Here is a 25,885-nt window from a genome sequence, read left to right on the forward strand (position 1 = left end):
GCAGTCTCCTGAAATGCACAATCAGCTACTCCGATTTGTTAACGTTGAAGCAGAGGTTATTTTCCTGGCACCACTCTGCCAGGGCCTCACTTCCTCCCTACCCTTACCACCGTCAAAAAAAGTCCAGGATCCAGATGCAGAGGTAGGTGTTCAGTCCCAGGGTCTTTACCTTAGTGAAAAGCTTGGAGGGCTCAACGATGAGCTGTAGTCAATGAACAGCATTATCACGTAGGTATTCCTTTTGTCCAGGTGGGAAAGGGCAATGTAGAGTGCAAGAGAGATTGCGTCATCTGTGGATCTGTTGGTGCGTTATGCAAATTGGAGTGGGGCCAGGGTTTCTGGGATGATGGTGTTGATGTGAGCCATGACCAGCCTTTTCAAAGCATGGTTACAAATGTTACCACGGGGGCGGTAGTCATTTAGACAGGTTACCTTAGGCACAGGGACAATGGTGGTTTACTTGAAACATGTAGGTATTACAGACTGGGTCAGAGAGAGATTGAAAATGTCAGTGAAGATACTTGCCAGCGCATGCTCCGAATATGCATCCTGGTAATCCGTCTGGCCCTCCGGCCTTGTGAACGTTAACCTGTTTATTGGTCTTACTCATATCGGCTATGGAGAGCGTGATTATACAGTCGTTCGCAACAGCTGGTGCACTCACGCATGGTTCAGTGTTGCTTGCCTTGAAGCAAGCATAAAAAAGGCATTTAGCCCTTCTGGTAGGCTCGCGTCACTGGGCAGCTCTCAGCTGGGTTTCCCTTTGTAATCCATGATAGTTTTCAAGCCCTGCCACATCTGACGAGCATCAGAGCCAATGTAGAAGGAGTCAATGTTAGTCCTGTATTGAGACTTTGCCTGTTTGATGGTTCCAAGGGTGTAGCGGTATATCTTATAAGCGTCCGGATTAGTGTCCTGCTCCTTGAAAGCGGCAGCTCTAGCCTTTAGCTCAGTGCGGATGTTGCCTGTAATCCATGGCTTCTGGTTGGAATATGTATGCATGTATGGTCACTGCGGGGACAACGTCATCGATACACTTATTAATGAAGCCGGTGACTGATATGTTAAACTCCTCAATGCTGTCAGATGAATGCCGAAAGATATTCCAGTCTGTGCTAGCAAAACAGTACTGTAGCTTAGCATCCGCTTCATCGGACCACATCACTGGTACTTCCTGTTTGAGTTTTTGCTTGTCAACAAGAAGCGGGAGGATAGAGTTAAGGTCCAATTTGCCAAATAGGGGTGGGGGAGAGCTTTGTATGAGTCTCTGGGTGTGGAGTAAACGAGAAGTTTTTATCCCTCTAGATGCACAGGAGACATGCTGGTAGAAAGAGGTAAAAATGGATTTCAGTTTTCTTGCATTAAAATCACCTGCCACTAGGAGCACCAGCTCTGGATGAGTATTTTCTTGTTTGCTTATGGCCCAATACAGATTGTTGAATGCGGTCTTAGTGCCAGTATTGGCTTGTGGTGGTAAATAGACAGCTCCACAACAAATGGATGAACTCTTGGTAAATAGTATGGTCTACAGCTTATCATGAGGTATTTTAACACTTCCTTAACATCAGAGATTGCAGAACAGCTGTTGTTAATATAGAAGACACAAGGCCACCACCACTGATCTTACTGGACTTTGCCATTCTGTCCCGCCGATGCATAGAAAAATCAGATAGCTTTATATTATCCATGTCCTTGTTCAGCCATAACTCAGAGAAGCATAGTCTATGTCCCGTTGATAGAATAGTCTTGAGCAGAGCTCGTCCAGTTTATTCTCTAACGACTGCACATTCGCCAATACGCCAATAGAACAGAGGGTAGAGGCAATTTATTTATTCGCCGCCGTAGTCTCACCAGGGTGTCAGCGTGCGCCAGCCTATATAGAGCAGTCTTCGCCTTCTACAAGTGTCAGGGATCAACGCCAGGTCCAGGATAATGAATGTCTTTCGCCTCCAACTCAGTGAAGTAGAAGTCCTCGTCCAAATCTAGGTTAGTGTTAGCCGTTCTGATGGTCCAGAAGCTCTTTCAGTCATATAAATGATGGTGGAAACATTATGTACAAAGAAAGTTAAGTTCAGCTTTCAAAAAATACCCAAAATAGTACAATTGGTCTGGAGCCCATAAAACGGCCGTCATTACACTTTTATTATGTCATTTCCAACTCCCTCTGGGCAAGAAATGTTGGTAAACTCTCCAACCTTTAAAAAACATTAGTCAGGTGTCAGTCACTCATCAAAACACTTCTGCCAGGAGAGAGGGGGGAAAAGGGGACGGCCATGACAGCACAGGTGAGAGTCACTTTCAGAAGCACTATTACGAAAGCGCACCTCCCACCCACATAAAAGAAGCCATGAGAAACATTCCCTTTCAAACCTGGTGAGAGAGGCATTCTGAAAGGGCCTTGCATTCCTTCCACCTGTGAGCGCCCTCACCACACAAAGGAGCCCCCGCCAGACCAAAGACATCAAAGCTCCCACAGAGCAACTGTTCAAAGCTACATACAAATCTCCCAGTGGGCCAGACAAAAAGGAGAGAGTGCACAGGGGTTGTCTATGTGTAGGGATTAGTGTAACAGGAGTCAGAAAACATGCGTTTTCTGAAGCTAGTTTTCTTTGTACAGTTACTCATGGCTTTACCAGTGTACAACTGGCCTACTGGTATTAACAAGGTGAAAATGTGAGGGGTTAAAAACATGACAGCACAAAGGGGCTTGCTAGCCGCAGTCGCTAAAAACATACAAAGTGTGTTATGTTTCCACTGCAATAGTTTAGGTCCCTTATGATGCAGTTACTCCGGTAGCAATGAAGTGACGATAATATTCAATCAACAGGATTACTTTTCTTTTGATGAGGGTTCCCAAAATGACTAAACAGCAGATTACAGTTTCCAGTCAACAGTTATCTGACTGACTACCTTGTTACCAGGGTTACAGGTTGTTTACTGAGAGAATTAATCATGCTTGGAGACCGGACCGCATCTCATCATTCAGTTCCCACATATCATGCGTAGAGAAATATCTACCCTAAATCTAGGGTAATTGAATGAATGTGAATACCTGATTGGTTGAACATCTAAATTGATGTTCCTTTTTATTTACCTGCCAAAGAGAAACGGTTTGCCGCAACAGGCGGAATGTATGCGTTCGATGCTAATCTAGCTCTAGGAGCGAACAGAGCCTCTTGGATGATCTTTCATCAACAGGAATTCACAACAATGATGGGCCCCATTTGTCAAGCAACAAACACTTAAAAAGACATAATAGCATAATAGCGGCGCAATGACTGGAAGTCTATGGGTGACGCTAGTTAGTACTGGCTCGTTAAAACTACCTGTAACCTCACCCAAAATATCCCTTTAACCTCTTACATCTATGGGGGCGCTATTTCATTTTTGGATGAAAAACGTTCCCGTTTTAAACAAGATATTTTGTCACAAAAAGATGCTCGACTATGCATATAATTGATACCATTCGAAAGAAAACACTCTGACGTGTCCAGAAATACCAAGATATTCTCTGTGCGTGCCCTAGAACGTGAGCTTCAGGCAAAACCAAGATGAGATGGCATCCAGGAAATGACAAGGATTTTTGAGGCTCTGTTTTCCATTGTCTCCTTATATGGCTGTGAATGCGAAAGGAATGAGCCTGCCCTTTCTGTCGTTTCCCCAAGGTGTCTGCAGCATTGTGACGTATTTGTAGGCAGATCATTGGAAGATTGACCATAAGAGACCACATTTACCAGGTGTCCGCCCGGTGTCCTGCGCCGAAATTGGTGCGCAAAAGTCACCTGCCAGTATTTTTCCATGCGATACAGAGAGGAAAGCAAGCTTCCACGAACTGCATATCAATGAAGAGATATGTGAAAAAACACCTTGAGGATTGATTCCAAACAACGTTTGCCATGTTTCGGTCGATATTATGTAGTTAATCCGGAAAAAGTTTTACGTTGTAGGTGACTGAATTTTCGGTTCGTTTCGGTAGCCAGACGCAATGTAGAAAACGGAACGATTTCTCCTACACACAGACGCTTTCAGGAAAAACTGCGCATTTGGTATGTAACTGAGAGTCTCCTCATTGAAAACATCAGAAGCTCTTCAAAGGTAAATGATTTTATTTATTTGGTTATCTGGTTTTTGTGAAAATGTTGCGTGCTAAATGCTACTCAAAATGCTATGCTAGCTTTGCATACTCTTACACAAATTAGTCAATTTCTATGGTTCAAAAGCATATTTTGAAAATCTGAGATGACAGTGTTGTTAAGAAAAGGCTAAGCTTGAGAGCAGACGCATTATTTTCATTTTATTTGCGATTTTCAGAAATCGTTAACGTTGCGTTATGCTAATGAGCCTGAGGCTTTAGTCACAAACCCGGATCCGGGATGGGGAGTTTCAAGAAGTTAACTACTGTAATGCCTCTTTGTGCTCAGTGGCAGTACATACAGTTGAAGTCGGAGGTTTACATACACCTTAGCCAAATACACTTACTCAGTTTTTACAATTCCTGAAATGTTTAGGGTCAGTTAGCATCACCACTGATTTTAAGAATGTGAAATGTCAGAATAGTAGAGTGAATGATTTATTTCAGCTTTTATTTCTTTAATCACATTCCCAGTGGGTGAGAAGTTTGCATACACTCAATTAGTAGTTTGTAGCATTGCATTTAAAACGTTTAACTTGTCGGGTAGCCTTCCACAATAAGTTGGGTGAATTTTGGCCCATTCCTACTGACAGAGCTGGTGTAACCGAGTCAGGTTGGTAGGCCTCCTTGCTCGCACACGCTTTCTCAGTTCTGACCACAAACGTTCTATAGGATTGAGGTCAGAGCTTTGTGATGGCCACTCCAATACCTTGACTTTGTTGTCCTTAAGCCATTTTGTCACAACTTTAGAAGTATGCTTGGGGTCATTGTCCAATTGGAAGACCCATGTGACCAAGCTTTAACTTCCTGACTGATGTCTTGAGATGTTGCTTCCATATATCCACATAATTTTTCTCCCTCATGATGCCATCTATTTTGTGAAGTGCACCAGTCCCTCCTGCAGCAAAGCAACCCCACAACATGATGCTGCCACCTCCGTGCTTCACGGTTGGGATGGTGTGCTTCACGGTTGGGATTGTGTTCTTCGGCTTGCAAGCCTCCCCGTTTTCCTCCAAACATAACGATGGTCATTATGGCCAAACAGTTGTATTTGTATTTCATCAGACCAGAGGACATTTCTTCAAAAAGTGCGATCTTTGTCCCCATGTGCAGTTGCAAACCATGTGAGTTTTTTATGCCGGTTTTGGAGCAGCCTTTCAGGTTATGTCAATATAGGACTCGTTTTACTGTACCTGTTTCTTCCAGCATCTTCACAAGCTCCTTTGCTGTTGTTCTGGGATTCATCTCTAGGAGACAGAACACGTCTCCTTCCTGCGTGGTATGACGGCTGCGTGGTCCCATGGTTTTTATACTTGCGTACTATTGTTTGTACAGATGAACGTGGTACCTTTAGGCCTTTGGAAATTGCTCCCAAGGACGATCCAAACTTGTGTAGGTCTACAATTTATTTTCCCATGATGTCAAGCAAAGAGGCACAAGGTAGGCCTTGAAATACATCCACAGGTACACCTTCAATAGGCTAATTGACATAATTTGAGTCAATCAGAAGCTTCTAAAGCCATGACATCATTTTCTGGAATTTTCCAAGCTGTTTAACTTAGTGTATGTAAACTTCTAACCCACTGGAATTGTGATACAGTGAATTATATTGAAATAATCTGTCTGTAAACAATTGTAGTAAAAATTACTTGTGGCATGCACAAAGTAGATGTCCTAACCAACTTTCCAAAACTATAGTTTGCGAACAATAAATTTGTGGAGTGGTTGAAAAACAAGTTTTAATGACTCCAACCTAAGTGTATGTAAAATTCCAACTTCAACTGTACATCACTGTACATTAACACTTTGTATTCAGGACAAAAAGTTATGTTTGGGGCAAATCCAATACAACACATTACTGAGTACTCTACACTCCATATTTTCAAGCATAGTGGGGAGTTTTTCAGGATAAAAAAGAAACGGAATGGCGCTAAACACAAGCAAAATCCAAGAGGAAAACCTGGTTCAGTCTGCTTTCCACCAGACACAAGGAGATGAATTCACCTTTCAGCAGGACAATAACCTAAAACATAAGGCCAAATCTACACTGGAGTTTCTCACCAAGAAGACAGTGAATGTTCTGGAGTGGTAGAGATTCAGTTTGGACTTTAATCTACTTGAAAATCTATAGCAAGACCTGAAAATGGTTGCCTAGCAATGGTCAACAACCAATGACAGAGCTTGAATTTTGAAAATAATACATGGGAAAATGTTGCACAATCCAGTTGTGGAAAGCTCTTAGAACTCACCCAGAAAGACCCACAGCTGTAATCGGTACCAAATGTGCTTCTACAAAGTATTAACTCAGGGGTGTGAACACTTCTGTATTTAACTTTCAATACATTTTCAAAAATGTCTAAAAACCTATTTTCACTGTCATTATGGGGTAGTGGTGTGTATATCAATGAGAAAAAAATGAACGTAATCAATTTAGTTTGTGAGTTACAATGAGCTGCATGAGGCAAGTTCGACCCAAAATAGTGAGTTGGTGTGACTGAGTTAAGTGTGTGTGCGTGCATGCATCCCAACTACAGTGCCTTCATGGAAGACCGAGGACTTTTGACCAGTGATTTATTTAATGAGAGAAAGTATTCCTTCCACTGCAGATCTAAGGCTGATCTGTGAGGAGCCAGAGCTCAGATAAACGTTTTCCATGTCCGCCATTTCCACTGTCCCCGCTACTTACCAGCTGACAGTCCAGACAAATCTGCTCAATTCAAAAGGCCCATCGAACAGCCAACTCTTTTACTCTTTCCCTTATTCTTATGGCCCTCTCCCTTACCCTAGTTTTACCCCCTCTCTCACTCTCCCTCCTCCTAAACCCTCTTATCTCTCCAGAGTCTTGTATTTTGACAAATGTCACCTAGTAAAAATTCCTGCTTGCCACTGGTCCCTGAAAGTCACACAGCTGCGCTGGATAGGAAGCGGATTCCCCATACGCTGGATTGCCAGATTTACCAGAAGAATCCCTTCAGAAAATTAGCAGCCCCCTATAGGGAGAAACTCAACACGGCCAGAATTGAATGCTCAACCGGCAAGTTCAACAGCAGACAATTTTTTTTCTCCATCTGGAGAGACTGCGAATATCCTTGAATTTAGCATACCCTACCTGACTGTGGTAGAGTAACTGCAGACTGACGAGAGTGCTTGTGCAAGCTCTTTCAGTGATACAGGATTGTCTGCCGTCCTCCCTGGCAGAGATAAGGAAAAGCTCATTCAGTCAGCCAGACCCTCGGATTAAGAGGCCAATTCGCAGGCTGTCACTCAAGCATGGCAGTCAGTGGCTCGTCAAAAGAAAGGACAAAGGTCCTTAAATGGGAAAATCGTGTTTTATTTCTCACCAGGGCAGAATGAAAAGTGGAGAGAACATTTGCTCAGATTGGTTTCTCAATCAAGCACAATTTAAACCCTATTTTTCGTAATCATGAGGAAATGGGAAAGTATTGTGAGAACCCATAACATCCACATCTAGTAAATGTCACAAGATGAGCAAATGGCTGCAACAGAAGATGCCGTATAGTGTCTATGACCATAATGGCTTTTCTAAAACACCACTGGTCACGTGGTGCCACAGAAAGCACTCAAACTATCAAAAACATCCAGTGAGATTCACATTTATGTGGTCGCCTTAATGTTATGACAGATGGAGAAGCAATGGAAGAGACCTAGAAAGATGGTGGGACTGGACATTTTGCAGAACAATGCATACTCTTTCAGGGCAGCTGAAGTGCACCCAACCACTAACAAACATGCCCAACTAACTTTTTCTTAGCGGTCCAAATGTATATAAAAAAAAGTAACAGTCAGCCTTGAGGTGTGCCTCACCAGTTTCTCTTTGAAGACCATTTGTCTGAGCCACTTGAAGTCCAGCGGTTTGAAGGCGGAAAAGACGAATAGCGAGTCCTTTTCGTAGCGCTCAGGCTTCTGAATGGCCCCCTCAGGGTAGGTGATGCGCATGGTGGTCTTGGTGCCCACGTCCTTGCCGAAACCAGTCACAGGAGCCTCGTTCAACCTGCAGTCAGAGAAGAAATGCTATGGGGTGTTGACATCACAACAATCTGTGGCTGGCACCCAGGCTACCAAACTAACCCCAAGTCCATTAAAGTCTACCCAGTGTCAGAGTTCAAAAGGAGGAACTGATATTCAGCAGAACTATCATCTTTACCCTCTTAACTGGCATCATGTTGCCCTTCCATTGGAAGTAGACTCACCTCACCACAATGTCGTAATCATCTATGCGCGAGCCCAAAGACTTGTTGGCCAGGATACCACCATTGCCCACAATAATGCATCTTTTACAACCAAGACTGGAAGAGAAGAACATCTGAGGGGTTAAAAACTGTGTGTGCAAGCGAGGGCGCTACTTAATTCCTATGGCAATTACCTGTCAAGGACTTCACCCAAGCCATAGTTCTTTGTTGCAGTTAGAATACTGTCTATGATTCTTTCTGCAAAATTAAACGGGAGAGAAAAAGACAGTTTAGATATCAACTATAGTTCATTGTTGTTGCTAGGTCACAGACAAAACCCCTCATGAAAAGGATTAATAGCTCTTCTTTAATAACAAACTGCAGAGGACTTCAACGCCCAGAAAACAATGTAGCAAGCTAGGTGGTCCTTGGGAGAAGGTCTGGAGGAGAAAATGTTCCTAACCGTTTATTAAAATTACAGATAAGGATAAGCCACGGGCCCGGGGACAGTAACATTGGAAAACCATCAGCCCTTTCAGGAAGGATGAATCCGGGTGAAACGCTGCCCATAAAACCACTCAGTGAGGAATGCCGTTTTCAAACAAGCACATTCTCCCGGTTGAAGTGTGCTGTGCTAGGGCTCTCTCAGTGTGGACGCGGAGCTGGGTCTGGTGGTGTGAGATACGGGGATGTTTAGCCATAGCGTGCATTCCTGCCATGTTCCAGAGGGTATTCTGGCGGAGTCATGACTCTGGTGTTTAAGACACATTTGTCTTCGCTCCCCCACCCCCACACAGCCCACTAGCACCTCTTGACTCTTTCCTCCTCATATTAGTCATAGGTCTACCATAGATCGGGATTTATATCTAGGTTGTGTGTCCAATTTATCCAAAAAGGTAATATCCAAATGAATCACTCGCTTGTATAATCACATTTCAGTTGCGTGCTGGATCTATTTGTTAAACAACTGATATGAAATGTCATTAGGCTCAACCACAACCCCATGTAGGCGTCTCATTTGCTTCTTGCAAGAGTAATGTAAGTAGGCCTACAGCTTTATCCCCTCTAACGAGCCTCGTGATTAAACAGCACAAAATGAGCAGTGGCCCATTGTTTGGACGCGGCGTCGAAGTCTGGCATCAAGCATCACCCCGGGCAGTATAAACAGAGGACCAGACCACACCCGACTCAATAGGGTGAAATCAACCCCCCCCCCCAAAAAAAATTGGGACAGGTTTCTCGAAGAGAGACATTGCGCTAATTGTTATGAGCACCCAGGATAAACACTTCAGCCAAGTATGTCTAGGCGGCAGCTCAGATAAATGGCCGTCGTCTTGAAGTACACTTTTCTGGCGAGGAAAATCTTCAGCTGAAATGTGGAGGAGGGGTTGGAGGTGTCACTGAACATGATCTCAACGTTCTGCTACAGAGTGCTGCTTACACAAGGTAAAGGGAGACAAGTGAGACTGGTCAGTCGAACATGAAGAAATACATGCAAACATACAATGCTTATTGAATCATTAGGGATTTCCAAAGAGCATAACAGCACGCAGGCCAGACATATCTTAACTTTATAATATAGCTACAGTGGGGCAAAAAAGTATTTAGTCAGCCACCAATTGTGCAAGTTCTCCCATTTTTCCCAATTTTCATCATAGGTACACTTCAATTATGACAGACAAAGTGAGAAAAAAAATCCAGAAAATCACATTGTAGGATATTTTATTTATTTATTTGCAAATTATGGTGGAAAATAAGTATTTGGTCACCTACAAAAAAAATCAAGATTTCTGGCTCTCACAGACCTGTAACTTCTTCTTTAAGAGGCTCCTCTGTCCTCCACTCGTTACCTGTATTAAATGGCACCTGTTTGAACTTGTTATCAGTATAAAAGACACCTGTCCACAACCTCAAACAGTCACACTCCAAACTCCACTATGGCCAAGACCAAAGAGCTGTCAAAGGACACCAGAAACAAAATTGTAGACCTGCACCAGGCTGGGAAGACTGCTTGGTTTGAAGAAATCAACTGTGGGAGCAATTATTAGGAAATGGAAGACACACAAGACCACTGATAATCTCCCTCGATCTGGGGCTCCACGCAAGATCTCACCCGGTGAGCAGAAATCCACGAACCACACGGGGGGACCTAGTGAATGACCTGCAGAGAGCTGGGACCAAAGTAACAAACACACTACGCCGCCAGGGACTCAAATCCTGCAGTGCCAGACGTGTCCCCCTGCTTAAGCCAGTACATGTCCAGGCCCGTCTGAAGTTTGCTAGAGAGCATTTGGATGATCCAGAAGAAGATTGGGAGAATGCCATATGGTCAGATGAAACCAAAATATAACTTTTTAGTTAAAACTCAACTCGTCGTGTTTGGAGGACAAAGAATGCTGAGTTGCATCCAAATAACACCATACCTGCTGTGAAGCATGGGGGTGGAAACATCATGCTTTGGGGCTGTTTTTCTGCAAAGGGACCAGGACGACTGATCCGTGTAAAAGAAAGAATGAATGGGGCCATGTATTGTGAGATTTTGAGTGAAAACCTCCTTCCATCAGCAAGGGCATTGAAGATGAAACGTGGCTGGGTCTTTCAGCATGACAATGATCCCAAACACAACGCCCGGGCAACGAAAGAGTGGCTTCGTAAGAAGCATTTCAAGGTCCTGGAGTGGCCTAGCCAGTCTCCAGATCTCAACCCAATAGAAAATCTATGGAGGGAGTTGAAAGTCCGTGTTGCACAGCAACAGCCCCAAAACATCACTGCTCTAGAGGAGATCTGCAAGGAGGAATGGTCCAAAATACTAGCAACAGTGTGTGAAAACCTTGTGAAGACATACAGAAAACGTTTGACCTCTCATTGCCAACAAAGGGTATATAACAAAGTATTGAGATAAAGTTTTGTTATTGACCAAATACTTATTTTCCACCATCATTTGCAAATAAATTCATTAAAAATCCTTCAATGTGATTTTCTGGATTATTTTTTCTAATTTTGTCTGTCATTGAAGTGTACCTATGATGAAAATTACAGGCCTCATCTTTTTAAGTGGGAGAACTTGCACAATTGGTGGCTGACTAAATACTTTTTTGCCCCACTGTATCTATTTTAGGTGTCTTTTAAAGAGAACATTATGGTCTGCTCAGTTGGTCTAGGCCAGTGGTTTCCAAACGTATTGTCCCGTACCCCTTCAAACATTCAACCTCCAGCTGCGTACCCCCTCTAGCACCAGGGTCAGCGCACTCTAAAATGTTGTTTTTTGCCACCATTGTAAGCCTGCCACACACACACACACTATCTGATACATTTATTAAACAATAGAATGAGTTGGAGTTTGTCTCTTCCCATGAGCCGGGTAGTGACAAAGAGCTCTTACAGCACCAGGGCACAAATAAAAAATATCAATAATTTTGCTCTTTAGTTTATCATCTTACATATAAAACCTTATTTGTTCATCGAAAATGTTGAGTAACTTAACCACAGGTTAATGAGAAGGGTGTGCTTGAAAGGATGCACCTACACTACCGGTCCAAAGTTTTAGAACACCTACTCATTCAATGGTTTCTCTTTATTTTTATTTCTACATTGTAGAATAATAGTGAAGACATCAAAACAATGAAATAACACATGTAGTAAGCAAAAAAGTGTTAAACAAATCAAAATATATGTTGTATTTGAGATTTTTTTAAAGCTTTACCCTTTGCCTAGACAGCGTTGCACACGCTTGGCATTCTCTCAACCAGCTTCATCTGGAATGCTTTTCCAACAGTCTTGAAGGAGTTCACACATATACTGAGCACTTGCTGGCTGCTTTTCCTTCACTCTGCGGTCCGACTCATCCCAAACCATCTCAATTTGGTTGAGGTCGGGGATTGGGGAGGCCAGGCCATCTGATGCAGCACTCCATCCCTCTCCTTGGTAAAATAGCCCTAACACAGCCTGGAGGTGTGTTGGGTCATTGTCCAAATGATAGTCCCACTAAGCACAAACCAGATGGGATGGCGTATCGTTGCAGAATGCTGTGATAGCCATGCTGGTTAAGTGTGACTTGAATTCTAAATAAATCACAGACAGTGTCACCAGCAAAGCAGTCCCACTAAGCGCAAACCAGATGGGATGGTGTATCGCTGCAGAATGCTGTGGTAGCCATGCTGGTTAAGTGTGTCTTGAATTCTAAATAAATCACAGAGTGTCACCAGCAAAGCACCCCACCATAGCACCTCCTCCCCCTCCATGCTTTACGGTGGAAAATAAACATGCAGAGATCATGCGTTCACCCACACCACGTCTCACAAAAATCTCAATTTGGACTCCAGACCAAAGGACGCATTTCCACCGGTCTAATGTCCATTGCTTGTGTTTCTTGACTCAAGCAATTCTCTTCTTCTTATTGGTGTCCTTTAGTAGTGGTTTCGTTGCAGCAATTCGAACACAAAGGCCTGATTCACGCAGTCTCCTCTGAACTGTTGATGTTGAGACGTGTCTGTTACTTGAAATCTGAAGCATTTATTTGGGCTGCAATTTCTGAGTCTGGCAACTCTAATGAACTTATCCTCTGCAGCAGAGGTAACTTTGGGTCTTCCATTCCTGTGGCGGTCCTCATGAGAGCCAGTTTCATCATAGCGCTTGATGGTTTTTGCGACAGCACTTGAAGAAACTTTCAAAGTTTTTGACATTTTCCGCAATGACTGACCTTCATGTCTTAAAGTAATGATGCACTGTTGTTTCTCTTTGCTTATTTGAGCTGTTCTTGCCATGATATGTACTTAAAATTCTAAGGCACACCTGCTAATTAAAATGCATTCCAGGTGACTACCTAATGAAGCTGATTGAGAGAATGCCAAGAGTGGGCAAAGCTGTCATCAAGGCAAAGTGTGGCTATTTGAAGAACCTCAAAAATATTCTGATTTGTTTAACACTTTTTTGGTTTCTACATGATTCCATATTTGTTTTATCATAGTTTTGATGTCTTCACTATTATTATACAATGTAGAATATAGTAAAAATATAGAAAAACCATTCAATGAGTAGGTGTTCTAAAACTTTTGACCGGTAGGTTAACTCCGCAATGTTGGGTTGTATTGGAGAGTCAGTCTAAATAATTTTCCACACACAGTCTGTGCCTGTATTTAGTTTATGCTAGTGAAGGCCGAGAATCCACTCTCACATAGGTATGTGGTTGCAAAGGGCATCAGTGTCTTACCAGTGCAATTTTCCACAGCAGGATACTCTGAGCGCAGCCCAATCCAGAAATCTGGCAGTGGCTTCTGATTACATTTCCACAGAACCGCTTGTTACAATTTCAATGAGGCTCTTTTGTTCAGATATCGATAAGTGGACTGGAGGCAGGGCATGAAAGAGATAACAAATCCAGTTGTTTGCTTGTGTCATCCTTTTCAGGAAAGTACCTGCATAATTGCACACCAAACTCAGGTGCTTTGCTATATCACATTTGACATTGTCCTTAAGCTTGAGTTCATTTACACACAAAAACATCATACAATGATGGAAAGACCCGTGTGTTGTCCTTCTTAACGCAGACAGAGAAGAGCTCCAACTTCTTAATCATAGCCTCAATTTTGATTCAGATCATTCAGCTGAGAAAAAACATCACCCAGATAGGCCAGTCGTGTGAGAAACTCGTCATCATGCAAGCAGTCAGACAAGTGAAAATGGTCAGTAAAGAAAACTTTAAGCTTGTCTCCCAATTCAAAAATATGTGTTAATACTTCGTCCCTTTGATAACCAGCGCACTTCTGCATGTTGAAAAAGTGTTACATGGCCGCTGACCATACCATTGCATCGTGCAGAAAATACACGAGAGTTCAGGGGCCTTGCTCTAACAAAGTTAACCATTTTCACTGTAGTGCCCAAAATGTCTTTCAAGCTGTCAGGCATTCCCTTGGCAGCAAGAGCCTCTCGGTGGATGCTGCAGTGTACCCAAGTGGCGTCGGGAGCAACTGTTTGCACCTGCGTTACCACTCCACTATGTCACCCTGTCATGGCTTTTGCGCCATCAGTACAGATACCAACATGAGCAGTAGCTACATTTGGCTACATACGGACCGTTAGTGGAATTCCCGTGAGGGAGTAATAGTTCATGTGATTGGATGTTAATTATTTGACTAGGCTACCTGTATTTGACATTGTGTTGTTATTTCGCTAAACACTAGATGGTTACATTTTATTTTTGGCAGTGAAACGAGGCTACTCAGGTGAGAGAAAAATATATATAAATGAACTGTTTGAAAATGTGATAAAAAATATATTTTACATGCGAATCACACTTTTATTTGGTGTACCCCCAACGGCATTGCGCGTACCCCCCAGTTTGGGAATACCTGGTTTAGGCAATCCAAAAGCTTATACCAATATATAGGTCCAGATGTCAAAAAAAGTCTGTGTGAAAAAACGGCCGCCCCATGCTTGCTTATAGTATGATGGAGAGGCCAGAAACCACATGAAGGATGGAGGATTCCCCTGTGTTTCTAAGTCTAGCAAACAAGGCTGCTTGGCCGCAAAAAAAAGTACAAATAAACTTTTATTTTCAAGGTTTCTATTTTTTTGCTCCTAATTTGGAATCCTTTGTGGAGTTCTATTCAAGGTCCACACGTATCACCTCTCCACATGAATACAGCTAAAAGGGAAACCCCACTGCAGTCACAGACCGTGGAGAAAACAGAAACCAGGTGGAGCGCATTTGCCTTTGAAAACCAGCATGCGAGTGTGGGGTAGAGGGCTCTTGCCAGAGCACAAAGGTAACATTCAGTGTACCTTTACATGCACTTCGCTCCTAAGTGATGGAAATTGAATGATAGAGTAGCCTGAAATCATGCTCCATCTTATCTTCCCAATTCCGATCGCATGATGTGCTCATGTTTGATTCGTAAAATGCATAGATTGTTGACGGACCCGTCAGTGAGCTAACTAAACCCGTATTGAGATGTGACTAGGTGGAATTTTGCTTTCTGGGAATGCTATTAAGTCCGGAGGTTCTGGGCGGCACTAGAAAGTTGGCTGTCAGAAATACTACAATGTAAACCTACTTTTAAACCGTCTGTCTGCATATTTCAAGACATGGCATATGGGGGTGTAGTGAGATACCCGATGGATTAGACAATTCTCTTCTCAAATGTTTTTTTTTTTTTATACTAAAACTGCGGAAATTAATCCACCATCAATAACAATGGATAAATCTAAGGATGAATTATTTACATTTTGAAAGTGCGTGGGCTAAGGAGAGTAATAAAATGGTGCAGTTTCAGACCATGTGGCAGAAAGTGATGCGGGCGTTGGTGATGGAGGTGTGTGCTAGCGGGTCTGGGCAGGTGTGATGTAATTGTTGTCGTTTGTAATGTTTATAAAATAAAATCTGACAAAAAAATGAATTAATAAAGAAAACAGGAGTCCCCATTCAAGTCAATGATGGCATAATGGGTGGACTGGCAGCCATTACGAGTGTACCCATAGAACCAGAGCTATGTTGAGACAACGGGATTCTAATATCCCATAACTCTTTTCAACGATGGGACCGGCTATGCAAGTTAGCAACGGCGCTGGTCTCAGATTTGTGACGACGTTGTCTTAACCTGTATATGTTCAACCTATGAGCAAATTAGGAAGTCAAATATGTGCTATGATTTGTTGATTCAACTCACATTACAAAAAAGTACATTCCATTGCATGAGCCACATCCGTTAACGTCATTTGAATGAACATTCTACATTTCCATGGAAATTACTACATCACAATACCAGCCAGACATTGGGATTGTACCCATGAGTTTGCCAGTCAAATTGCCAGGGTTAGAGGTTCCAAGCCTGTTCTATTCACTCTATTTATATGTGCTGCTCCTGCATTTTGGTCATTCAGTCAGCTGTTCGATATCATTTTTTATTTTAATCTAATTTTATTTTCATGACGTTCTTCATCCATAACAGTTGGTTATTGTGCCAGCCCTACTACATCACAATTGAGGAAAGATGGGTGTTGAAGTTGAAGAAAAAGCCATAGAAGTTTGTAGAAGTTCAGAGAAACTGAGGTGTTGTCTCACTGTCTAGATGTTGCCATAGCAAGAAACGTCCTGTAATATCCAAGCATCCCATTCTCACCCTCTACCCTTCGCCCCAACCCAGGCAATGGCACAGTCAGTGGCAGTGTGTGTAACCATCAGAGAGCATGACAGGAGAAGCGTGAGATCAACCCAAGTAGGCCAGGGGGGATGTTCTGCCAGCTCTATCACAAAGCGTGAAGATGCACTAACTGGCCCGTGGTGATAAGGATGGTAGAGCTCTGGCACCCTCTTCTCTTTAGCTTACCTATCAAGCACAAATCATCATCTATACACAGTTCCAAAACCACCATGACAAGTTAATGACACACCCATTGCCATCAATGAGATACATGGAATAATCAAATCTGTCTAATGCTAGATGCACAATTTGTCTTACCTTGTGTTTTGAATCCAAATGGAGGCAAATAATTGCGGACTTTGGCCAGCCGCTTGAAGTTCCGGTCGAGAAACATGGGAGCTGGCTTCATGAACCTGTGAGAAGAACAGTAGAAAGAAGAGAAGGAGGGATTACTGTAAAACTTCAATAAATAGCCTGGCATTTTAAATCCCTGAAGAAAAACAGCACATATTAGAGACGGGCTCCTATTTGAGCCAAGCGTCGATTTACCTAAAACTTCTTAGGGATAGGGTCTAGCGCCTGTTACTCAGGCCCAGAAGCCAGGATATGCATTGGTAGTTTCTAAAACTTCTTAGGGATAGGGTCTAGCGCCTGTTACTCAGGCCCAGAAGCCAGGATATGCATTGGTAGTTTCTAAAACTTCTTAGGGATAGGGTCTAGCGCCTGTTACTCAGGCCCAGAAGCCAGGATATGCATTGGTAGTTTCTAAAACTTCTTAGGGATAGGGTCTAGCGCCTGTTACTCAGGCCCAGAAGCCAGGATATGCATTGGTAGTTTCTAAAACTTCTTAGGGATAGGGTCTAGCGCCTGTTACTCAGGCCCAGAAGCCAGGATATGCATGGTAGTTTCTAAAACTTCTTAGGGATAGGGTCTAGCGCCTGTTACTCAGGCCCAGAAGCCAGGATATGCATTGGTAGTCTCTAAAACTTCTTAGGGATAGGGTCTAGCGCCTGTTACTCAGGCCCAGAAGCCAGGATATGCATGGTAGTTTCTAAAACTTCTTAGGGATAGGGTCTAGCGCCTGTTACTCAGGCCCAGAAGCCAGGATATGCATTGGTAGTTTCTAAAACTTCTTAGGGATAGGGTCTAGCGCCTGTTACTCAGGCCCAGAAGCCAGGATATGCATTGGTAGTTTCTAAAACTTCTTAGGGATAGGGTCTAGCGCCTGTTACTCAGGCCCAGAAGCCAGGATATGCATTGGTAGTTTCTAAAACTTCTTAGGGATAGGGTCTAGCGCCTGTTACTCAGGCCCAGAAGCCAGGATATGCATTGGTAGTTTCTAAAACTTCTTAGGGATAGGGTCTAGCGCCTGTTACTCAGGCCCAGAAGCCAGGATATGCATTGGTAGTTTCTAAAACTTCTTAGGGATAGGGTCTAGCGCCTGTTACTCAGGCCCAGAAGCCAGGATATGCAGAAGCCTGTTACTCAGGCCCAGAAGCCAGGATATGCATTGGTAGTTTCTAAAACTTCTTAGGGATAGGGTCTAGCGCCTGTTACTCAGGCCCAGAAGCCAGGATATGCATTGGTAGTTTCTAAAACTTCTTAGGGATAGGGTCTAGCGCCTGTTACTCAGGCCCAGAAGCCAGGATATGCATTGGTAGTTTCTAAAACTTCTTAGGGATAGGGTCTAGCGCCTGTTACTCAGGCCCAGAAGCCAGGATATGCATTGGTAGTTTCTAAAACTTCTTAGGGATAGGGTCTAGCGCCTGTTACTCAGGCCCAGAAGCCAGGATATGCATTGGTAGTTTCTAAAACTTCTTAGGGATAGGGTCTAGCGCCTGTTACTCAGGCCCAGAAGCCAGGATATGCATTGGTAGTTTCTAAAACTTCTTAGGGATAGGGTCTAGCGCCTGTTACTCAGGCCCAGAAGCCAGGATATGCATGGTAGTTTCTAAAACTTGTTAGGGATAGGGTCTAGCGCCTGTTACTCAGGCCCAGAAGCCAGGATATGCATTGGTAGTTTCTAAAACTTCTTAGGGATAGGGTCTAGCGCCTGTTACTCAGGCCCAGAAGCCAGGATATGCATTGGTAGTTTCTAAAACTTCTTAGGGATAGGGTCTAGCGCCTGTTACTCAGGCCCAGAAGCCAGGATATGCATTGGTAGTTTCTAAAACTTCTTAGGGATAGGGTCTAGCGCCTGTTACTCAGGCCCAGAAGCCAGGATATGCATTGGTAGTTTCTAAAACTTCTTAGAGATAGGGTCTAGCGCCTGTTACTCAGGCCCAGAAGCCAGGATATGCATTGGTAGTTTCTAAAACTTCTTAGGGATAGGGTCTAGCGCCTGTTACTCAGGCCCAGAAGCCAGGATATGCATGGTAGTTTCTAAAACTTGTTAGGGATAGGGTCTAGCGCCTGTTACTCAGGCCCAGAAGCCAGGATATGCATTGGTAGTCTCTAAAACTTCTTAGGGATAGGGTCTAGCGCCTGTTACTCAGGCCCAGAAGCCAGGATATGCATGGTAGTTTCTAAAACTTGTTAGGGATAGGGTCTAGCGCCTGTTACTCAGGCCCAGAAGCCAGGATATGCATTGGTAGTTTCTAAAACTTCTTAGGGATAGGGTCTAGCGCCTGTTACTCAGGCCCAGAAGCCAGGATATGCATTGGTAGTTTCTAAAACTTCTTAGGGATAGGGTCTAGCGCCTGTTACTCAGGCCCAGAAGCCAGGATATGCATTGGTAGTTTCTAAAACTTCTTAGGGATAGGGTCTAGCGCCTGTTACTCAGGCCCAGAAGCCAGGATATGCATTGGTAGTCTCTAAAACTTCTTAGGGATAGGGTCTAGCGCCTGTTACTCAGGCCCAGAAGCCAGGATATGCATTGGTAGTTTCTAAAACTTCTTAGGGATAGGGTCTAGCGCCTGTTACTCAGGCCCAGAAGCCAGGATATGCATTGGTAGTTTCTAAAACTTCTTAGGGATAGGGTCTAGCGCCTGTTACTCAGGCCCAGAAGCCAGGATATGCATTGGTAGTTTCTAAAACTTCTTAGGGATAGGGTCTAGCGCCTGTTACTCAGGCCCAGAAGCCAGGATATGCATTGGTAGTTTCTAAAACTTCTTAGGGATAGGGTCTAGCGCCTGTTACTCAGGCCCAGAAGCCAGGATATGCATTGGTAGTTTCTAAAACTTCTTAGGGATAGGGTCTAGCGCCTGTTACTCAGGCCCAGAAGCCAGGATATGCATGGTAGTTTCTAAAACTTCTTAGGGATAGGGTCTAGCGCCTGTTACTCAGGCCCAGAAGCCAGGATATGCATTGGTAGTTTCTAAAACTTCTTAGGGATAGGGTCTAGCGCCTGTTACTCAGGCCCAGAAGCCAGGATATGCATGGTAGTTTCTAAAACTTCTTAGGGATAGGGTCTAGCGCCTGTTACTCAGGCCCAGAAGCCAGGATATGCATTGGTAGTTTCTAAAACTTCTTAGGGATAGGGTCTAGCGCCTGTTACTCAGGCCCAGAAGCCAGGATATGCATTGGTAGTTTCTAAAACTTCTTAGGGATAGGGTCTAGCGCCTGTTACTCAGGCCCAGAAGCCAGGATATGCATTGGTAGTTTCTAAAACTTCTTAGGGATAGGGTCTAGCGCCTGTTACTCAGGCCCAGAAGCCAGGATATGCATTGGTAGTTTCTAAAACGGTTAAAATAATGTCTGAGACTATAACAGAATTGATATGGCAGGCGGAAATCTGAAGATGTATTATTTATTTGTTTTAGCTCCCAGGCTCTTATAATGGGTTTCTGCCAGATTGCAATTCCTATGGCTTCCACTAGACGTCAACCGTCTTTATTTGAAGTTTCAGGCTTTTTTTTTGAAAAACAAACAAGTATTTGGAGTTTTGGTGAAGAGACCACAGGTACAATATCAGTCTTTCAGAGCGCTCGGAGGAGGGCGCTCGTCTACTAATTTTAGTTTCCTATTGAACATACTACTTTCCGTATTAAATATTATAGTTTATTTACATTTTAGAGTACCTGAGGATTGGATAGAAACTTTGTTTGACTTGTTTGGATGAAGTTTAGCGGTAGCTTTTTGGACTCCTTTCTCTGCATGTTGAACGAGTGGATTACAGAAATCGATGGCGCCAATTAAACTGACTTTTTGGGATATAAAGGATTTTATCTAACAAAACGACCATTCATGTTGTAGCTGGGACCCTTGGGACTGCAAACAGAAGAAGATCTTCAAATGTAAGTAATTTATTTAAAATCGCTATTTGTAATTTTGTTAAGCCTGTGCTGGTTAAAACAAATATGTTGATGTGGGGCGCTGTCCTCAGACAATCGCATGGTATGTTTTTGTGGTAAAGCCTCTTTGAAATCTGACAAAGCAGTTAGATTAACAGGAATTTAAGCTTTTAAATGATATAAGACACGTGTTCATGAATGTTTAATATTACGATTATTTATTTGAACTGCGCGCTCTCCAATTTCACCGGAAATTGCGCCCTCCAATTTCACCGGCGTCCCGCTAATGATGCACACAGCTTTTGTTCAATAAAATGTTGAAAAGACTACCACACTAGTTATTGTGACCCCATATGACCTGTATAAACATTATAACAACAAATCCAGCACAGATCAGACGTGCAGACTCGGCTGCAGACTATCATACACACCTGATTTTGCGCTTCAGCATCATGGAGAGCCCGAGAAAAAAAAAAGATTAGGGACGGGGACGCAACAGCTAGCAACAATGACAGAATAAAAAATACATGTTTAATGCACATGACCGTGGGAATATCAGAGCTGTGTTCATTGTAACCTCGTAAATTATTAGTTTATACCCAGCATTTATTTGAAAACGTGTTTATTTGCTGAAACGTGTGCTCGGCTATTAAAAAGGGCAGGCGGCCATTTGAGACTGCATTTAATTGAAGTCAAATAATATAAAACTTGTAAAACAGTTTGTCTGTCAACTCATGAGAAGTCCAGCATGACTCAATTTAACCAAAATATTCCTACTGTGTTGCGATGTCCTCTCATTTCTAGATGCAGAGTTCAACAGCGAGCCCTTTCCTGCGCCAGATATTTAGTGAGAGATTAACCATAGATCGATTGCGGTGTCCATCAAGTTGAATTGAGACTTGCCAATGAGCAACAGAGTTTACCTGATAACCCAATACACAGGTGAGTGAGTTATCAAGCAGAGTACATGGGTCTGGGGGTGCACAACCCTGATGTCTCTCTGGACACTAACTTAGAAGCTGACAGTTTTTCTCTAAAAGCGTTTCTTCTACCCAAAGAAGCCCATGGCCCCCACTTAACTCTACCGTGACCCTGGGGCTCTGGTATTAATTCCTCGCCAGGAGTTAAAGACACTGGGCCGTAAGAGGAGACGCTTGTTCCACTCATCAATCTAACCGCGCCACCCCACTTTTCCACTCCCCCCATTCACCGAACCCATCCCGTTCACACAGGGTGCAAAATGGGTTGACTCAAGGAAGAGAGGAAAATAGAGAACAAGTCTGCTACATGTACTCTTATCGACAATGTTTCTTCCCAGGAAAGGCCGAAACCATTCTTGACACAGTCTGGGTATACATGTCCTGACGATGTGTTTATCTGTCCCAAACGATTTGGGAAGGGATGTTGAGGAAATTAAAGTAGGCAGTGTTGATTGGTAATGTTTGCAGAAACAGCCGGCGCACGAACAAAGTTCTCCTACGCCAACCACTATTTGATAAAGCGCTCCTCTCAAATAAAAAAAGAGCCACTTCCCCTGGTCAGGCCTCAGACCCGGGCTGTACTTGCTGCTTCTGGAAGTGTGGCCGGACGATGGATGTCTGTTTTTATGACCCGCTGTCTCGCTGGGGAGAGCACCAGGGTCCTCGTTTAACAAGCCTGCACCTCCAACGCTCCGCTTTTACAGCTCACACTTAAGGTACTCACAACACGCTCGCAGATTGGGGTTTAAACAAGGGTATTAGGTTCTAGGACAGTTTATATGTCATAAGTGATTCTTGTGGAGAAATTATTTGTATGATTAGTAGCTCTTTTGAAAAATGTGGTTGTGGTAGAAAAGTCATCAGATTAGATTTAAGTGATTCTAGTCATAAAAATGTGTATGGATAAACATGACATGCTATACTATATTGTAAGCCCATTTTAAATACTTACAAGGAAAAATCTTTTTGCATCCTATGAAAACCTACACAGCATAGAGGACCAATGTGAGAGCGAGTGTTAGTGTGTGAGACTACTAGGTCCCCGTGGTGTTTACACTGACAGCAACAAGACGTTCTCTACAACTCACACAGGCCTTTGACGCAAACCACAACAACATCTAGAGGAGGAACTCAGGCTGGCTTCACTAGGCTAACCCCCAGGGGGGCTGTGTCTACATCCACGGGTTGTCTTAACCAACAACTAGTTACAGCTGCCCACAGTGCACCCAGTCAAGATGGCTACAAACACCAAAGGAATCCGATTCCGCTATCAGGTCAGCAAACTTCACATCCTACTAATCGTGTCTGAACTCAAATGAGCAAACACAGTTTACAAGAGGAGCCACTCCAAACTCCTTAATTGCACTTGATGCACCAAGAAAGAAAGAGTAAACAGTCATTTCTGGCTCTCTCTCCACACATCACCTGACAGAAACAGACGGGCAAAGACCCTTGCCAAAACAAACCCTGACTCATTAACGTGTGGCTTCAGGGGCCGAGCCGGGCATTAAATAACTTGGACTGTCAAGAGTATCCTAGCCTATGGATGGACAGACAGTGGATAGTTTGCTTGTCTTAAAGAGAGAGTGCTCCCAAAACAGGAGGCCCAGGCACATTGTGCTCATTTCCTCTCACTGGGGGCCATATTTTCATAACCGCGCCGCCCAAGTTCACCGCCAACACTTGATTTAGAGCTCCAATACAAACAGTTTGGCGTGAGGGGAGGGGAAGCGTTGAAAATAAATTGGATTCCACTGGGCAGGGCCTTTTGGAAGAGGACAAACATGGAGGATGGAGATGATTAGGGAGGGACCTCAAATCCAGGAGGTTAAGGGATCTGGCCAAGTAAATAACCATCAGTTGTTTTTATTACAGACTAAATTAATTTATGCCAAAATGTAATTTACCAAAAATAAAATGCTGGCTACATCTTTACATGCATTATTATCCAATTTGGCCATGAGAAACCAAAGATGGGATTCAGATCTGGATAACAGAGCTGGGGTTGCCACTCCTCTATGAGAGTGGCCTGGCATGGAAAAGGGGCCAAGAGGTAGCCATTTACAGACATACAGTGCCTTTAGAAAGTATTCACACCCCTTGACTTTGTTAACATGTTTTTGTGTAACAGCCTGAATTTAAAATGGATTCAATTAAGATTTTGTGTCACTGACACTTTGTATTCAGGACAAAAAAAATGTTTGGGGCAAATCCAATACAACACATTACTGAGTAACACACTCCATAGTTTCAAGCATAGTGGTGGCTGCATCATGGTATGGGTATGCTTGTTATCGTTAAGGACTAGAGAGATAAAACATAAACAGAATGGAGTTTGATTTCCACTGGGAAATGAATTTGCCTTTCAGCAGAACAATAACTTAAAACAAGGCCAAATATACACTAGAGTTGCTCATCAAGACCACATTGAATGTTACTGAGTGGCTAAGTTTAAACTTAAATCGGCTTGAAAATCTATAGGAAGACTTGAAAACAGTGGTCTAGCAATGATCAATAACCAACTTGACAGAGCACGAATTTTCAAAATAATAATGTTCTAATATGAAACAATCCAGGTGTGCAAAGCTCTTAGAGACATACCCAGAAAGACTCACAGCTGCAATCGCTGCCAAAGGTGTATTGAATCACGGGTGTGAATGTTAAAAAATGTGTGGTATTATGTGTAGACGGATGAGAAAAAATATTTAACCCAGTTTGAATTCAGGCTGTAACAATGTTTTGGGGGAAAAAGTCAAGCGGTTTGGCATCTGTGTTTGTACTTGTCATGTACGACCAATCACGTTTTGCTTTCCCCAATAACACATGACAAACCTCAAACTCAAGGACATTTAACAGATACACCCAACTTTGTCACTCTAAGCCATTAATAGTGCTAATTGAACTGTGTGTGACTGAAGTGAACGTGGTAGTAATCAATGCAGTCCCAAGCAGGTGCTCTCTGTTGAAGGGAACTTTGATCTGAAAACGTGTGGCTGATTAGAGGAAGTGGTTGGGAGACATCGTTAACACACAGCCTCCTAGTTGGGAGGGCAGTTCCCTGGAAACCAGGGGGCTTTTTTAACGACTGCTCTAATTTAGCAGAGCGCCAACGTAGCTCTTCCAAGTAAGCCCTTTTCTCTCATAATAATCATAAGCCTATTTGTGTAACGCCTCAATGGCCGCTTTTGGTTTCCGTACGAAAATCTATTATCTACACAAAAAAATGCCAGTCTTTTCTGTTCAGAAAGTATAACACACAGAATAAAAGAAATATCAGGATATCTTTAATAAAGCTGTCACAGTCATTGCTGGTCTAAGCGAATATGAGCAATACGAGACACTATTAGCCATCTTTTCAGATGGAGTCCCCATCTTCCACGTTTAGGAGCAGCTGAGTAAAATGCCTTGGGAAAATCTTCTGCTATGTGGAAAATGTTCCTCTATTGGCCATAGCTGATGAGGCCTCATGGAATAATGACCTATGGCTGGAGAGAAGGGTGGAGGGATGGCATCAAAGGCCCAGTGACATCACGGAGGGCCGTCAAGTGTTCCGTGGATTGTGTTTGAAGGAGGAAGTGATGAGTCATGCCCTCCTGGACAGGAAGTCGGTGCCCCTCTGACAATAAGCCTCTGAGGCACCGCTGGTGACCATTTCAAATGGGGAGAGGATGGGGGGTTACGCTGTCCCAACAGAGATGCTTTTGTGTTCAGAGGGCTGACGGGGAAATGGTATGAAGTTTGTGGTGAGGAAATGAATGAACGAAACATGACTGAAAACTAAAAGATTGTGTGGAAATGTGGGGCTTTTATGTTATGAGCCGTTCCCCGTAGGCCATGCGGGCTGGAGTAATGACATAACGTCTCCAGGGAGCGTCTCAATAGTCTAGAGTGGCTGCCTTTCCATCTCCACTGAACTGAACTGAACTATGGCATATGCCTACTGTGAATTTGCCTTCATCTTACAACCTTTTCTTTTTTTTTTAGTTTAAGCTTTATTTAACCAGGCAAGTCAGTTAAGAACAAATTCTTATTTACATTGATGGCCTGTTCGGAGGCAGAACAGACTTTTACCTTGTCAGCTCGGGGATTCGATCTGGCCCAACGCTCTAACCACTAGGTTACCTGCCGCCCCAAGTTTTCAAGTCAGTGCAAAGAAAAAAAGGGGTGGAGACAAGGAGAGGAAGCCTCTTAAGACTCTTGAGATGCACCCAAT

The 25,885-nt window shown here is 43.3% G+C and overlaps 1 protein-coding gene across 6 annotated transcripts in view; it reads right to left on the reverse strand.

The window, feature by feature from the left end:
• Nucleotides 1–25,885, reverse strand: part of LOC135517745 (CMP-N-acetylneuraminate-beta-1,4-galactoside alpha-2,3-sialyltransferase-like) — an 87,307-nt gene that overhangs the window by 21,742 nt on the left and 39,680 nt on the right. For all 6 annotated transcript variants that reach the window (XM_064942339.1, XM_064942346.1, XM_064942321.1 and 3 more), the window contains 4 exons: nt 16,779–16,873; nt 8,517–8,580; nt 8,344–8,439; nt 7,958–8,144 (listed from right to left, as the gene is read on the reverse strand). In XM_064942339.1, the coding sequence (XP_064798411.1) occupies nt 7,958–8,144; nt 8,344–8,439; nt 8,517–8,580; nt 16,779–16,873 (442 nt within the window). The remainder of the gene's footprint in view (nt 1–7,957; nt 8,145–8,343; nt 8,440–8,516; nt 8,581–16,778; nt 16,874–25,885) is intronic.

Source organism: Oncorhynchus masou, chromosome 3 (genome assembly GCF_036934945.1).
Source record: "Oncorhynchus masou masou isolate Uvic2021 chromosome 3, UVic_Omas_1.1, whole genome shotgun sequence".
Classification (NCBI taxonomy): domain Eukaryota; kingdom Metazoa; phylum Chordata; class Actinopteri; order Salmoniformes; family Salmonidae; genus Oncorhynchus; species Oncorhynchus masou.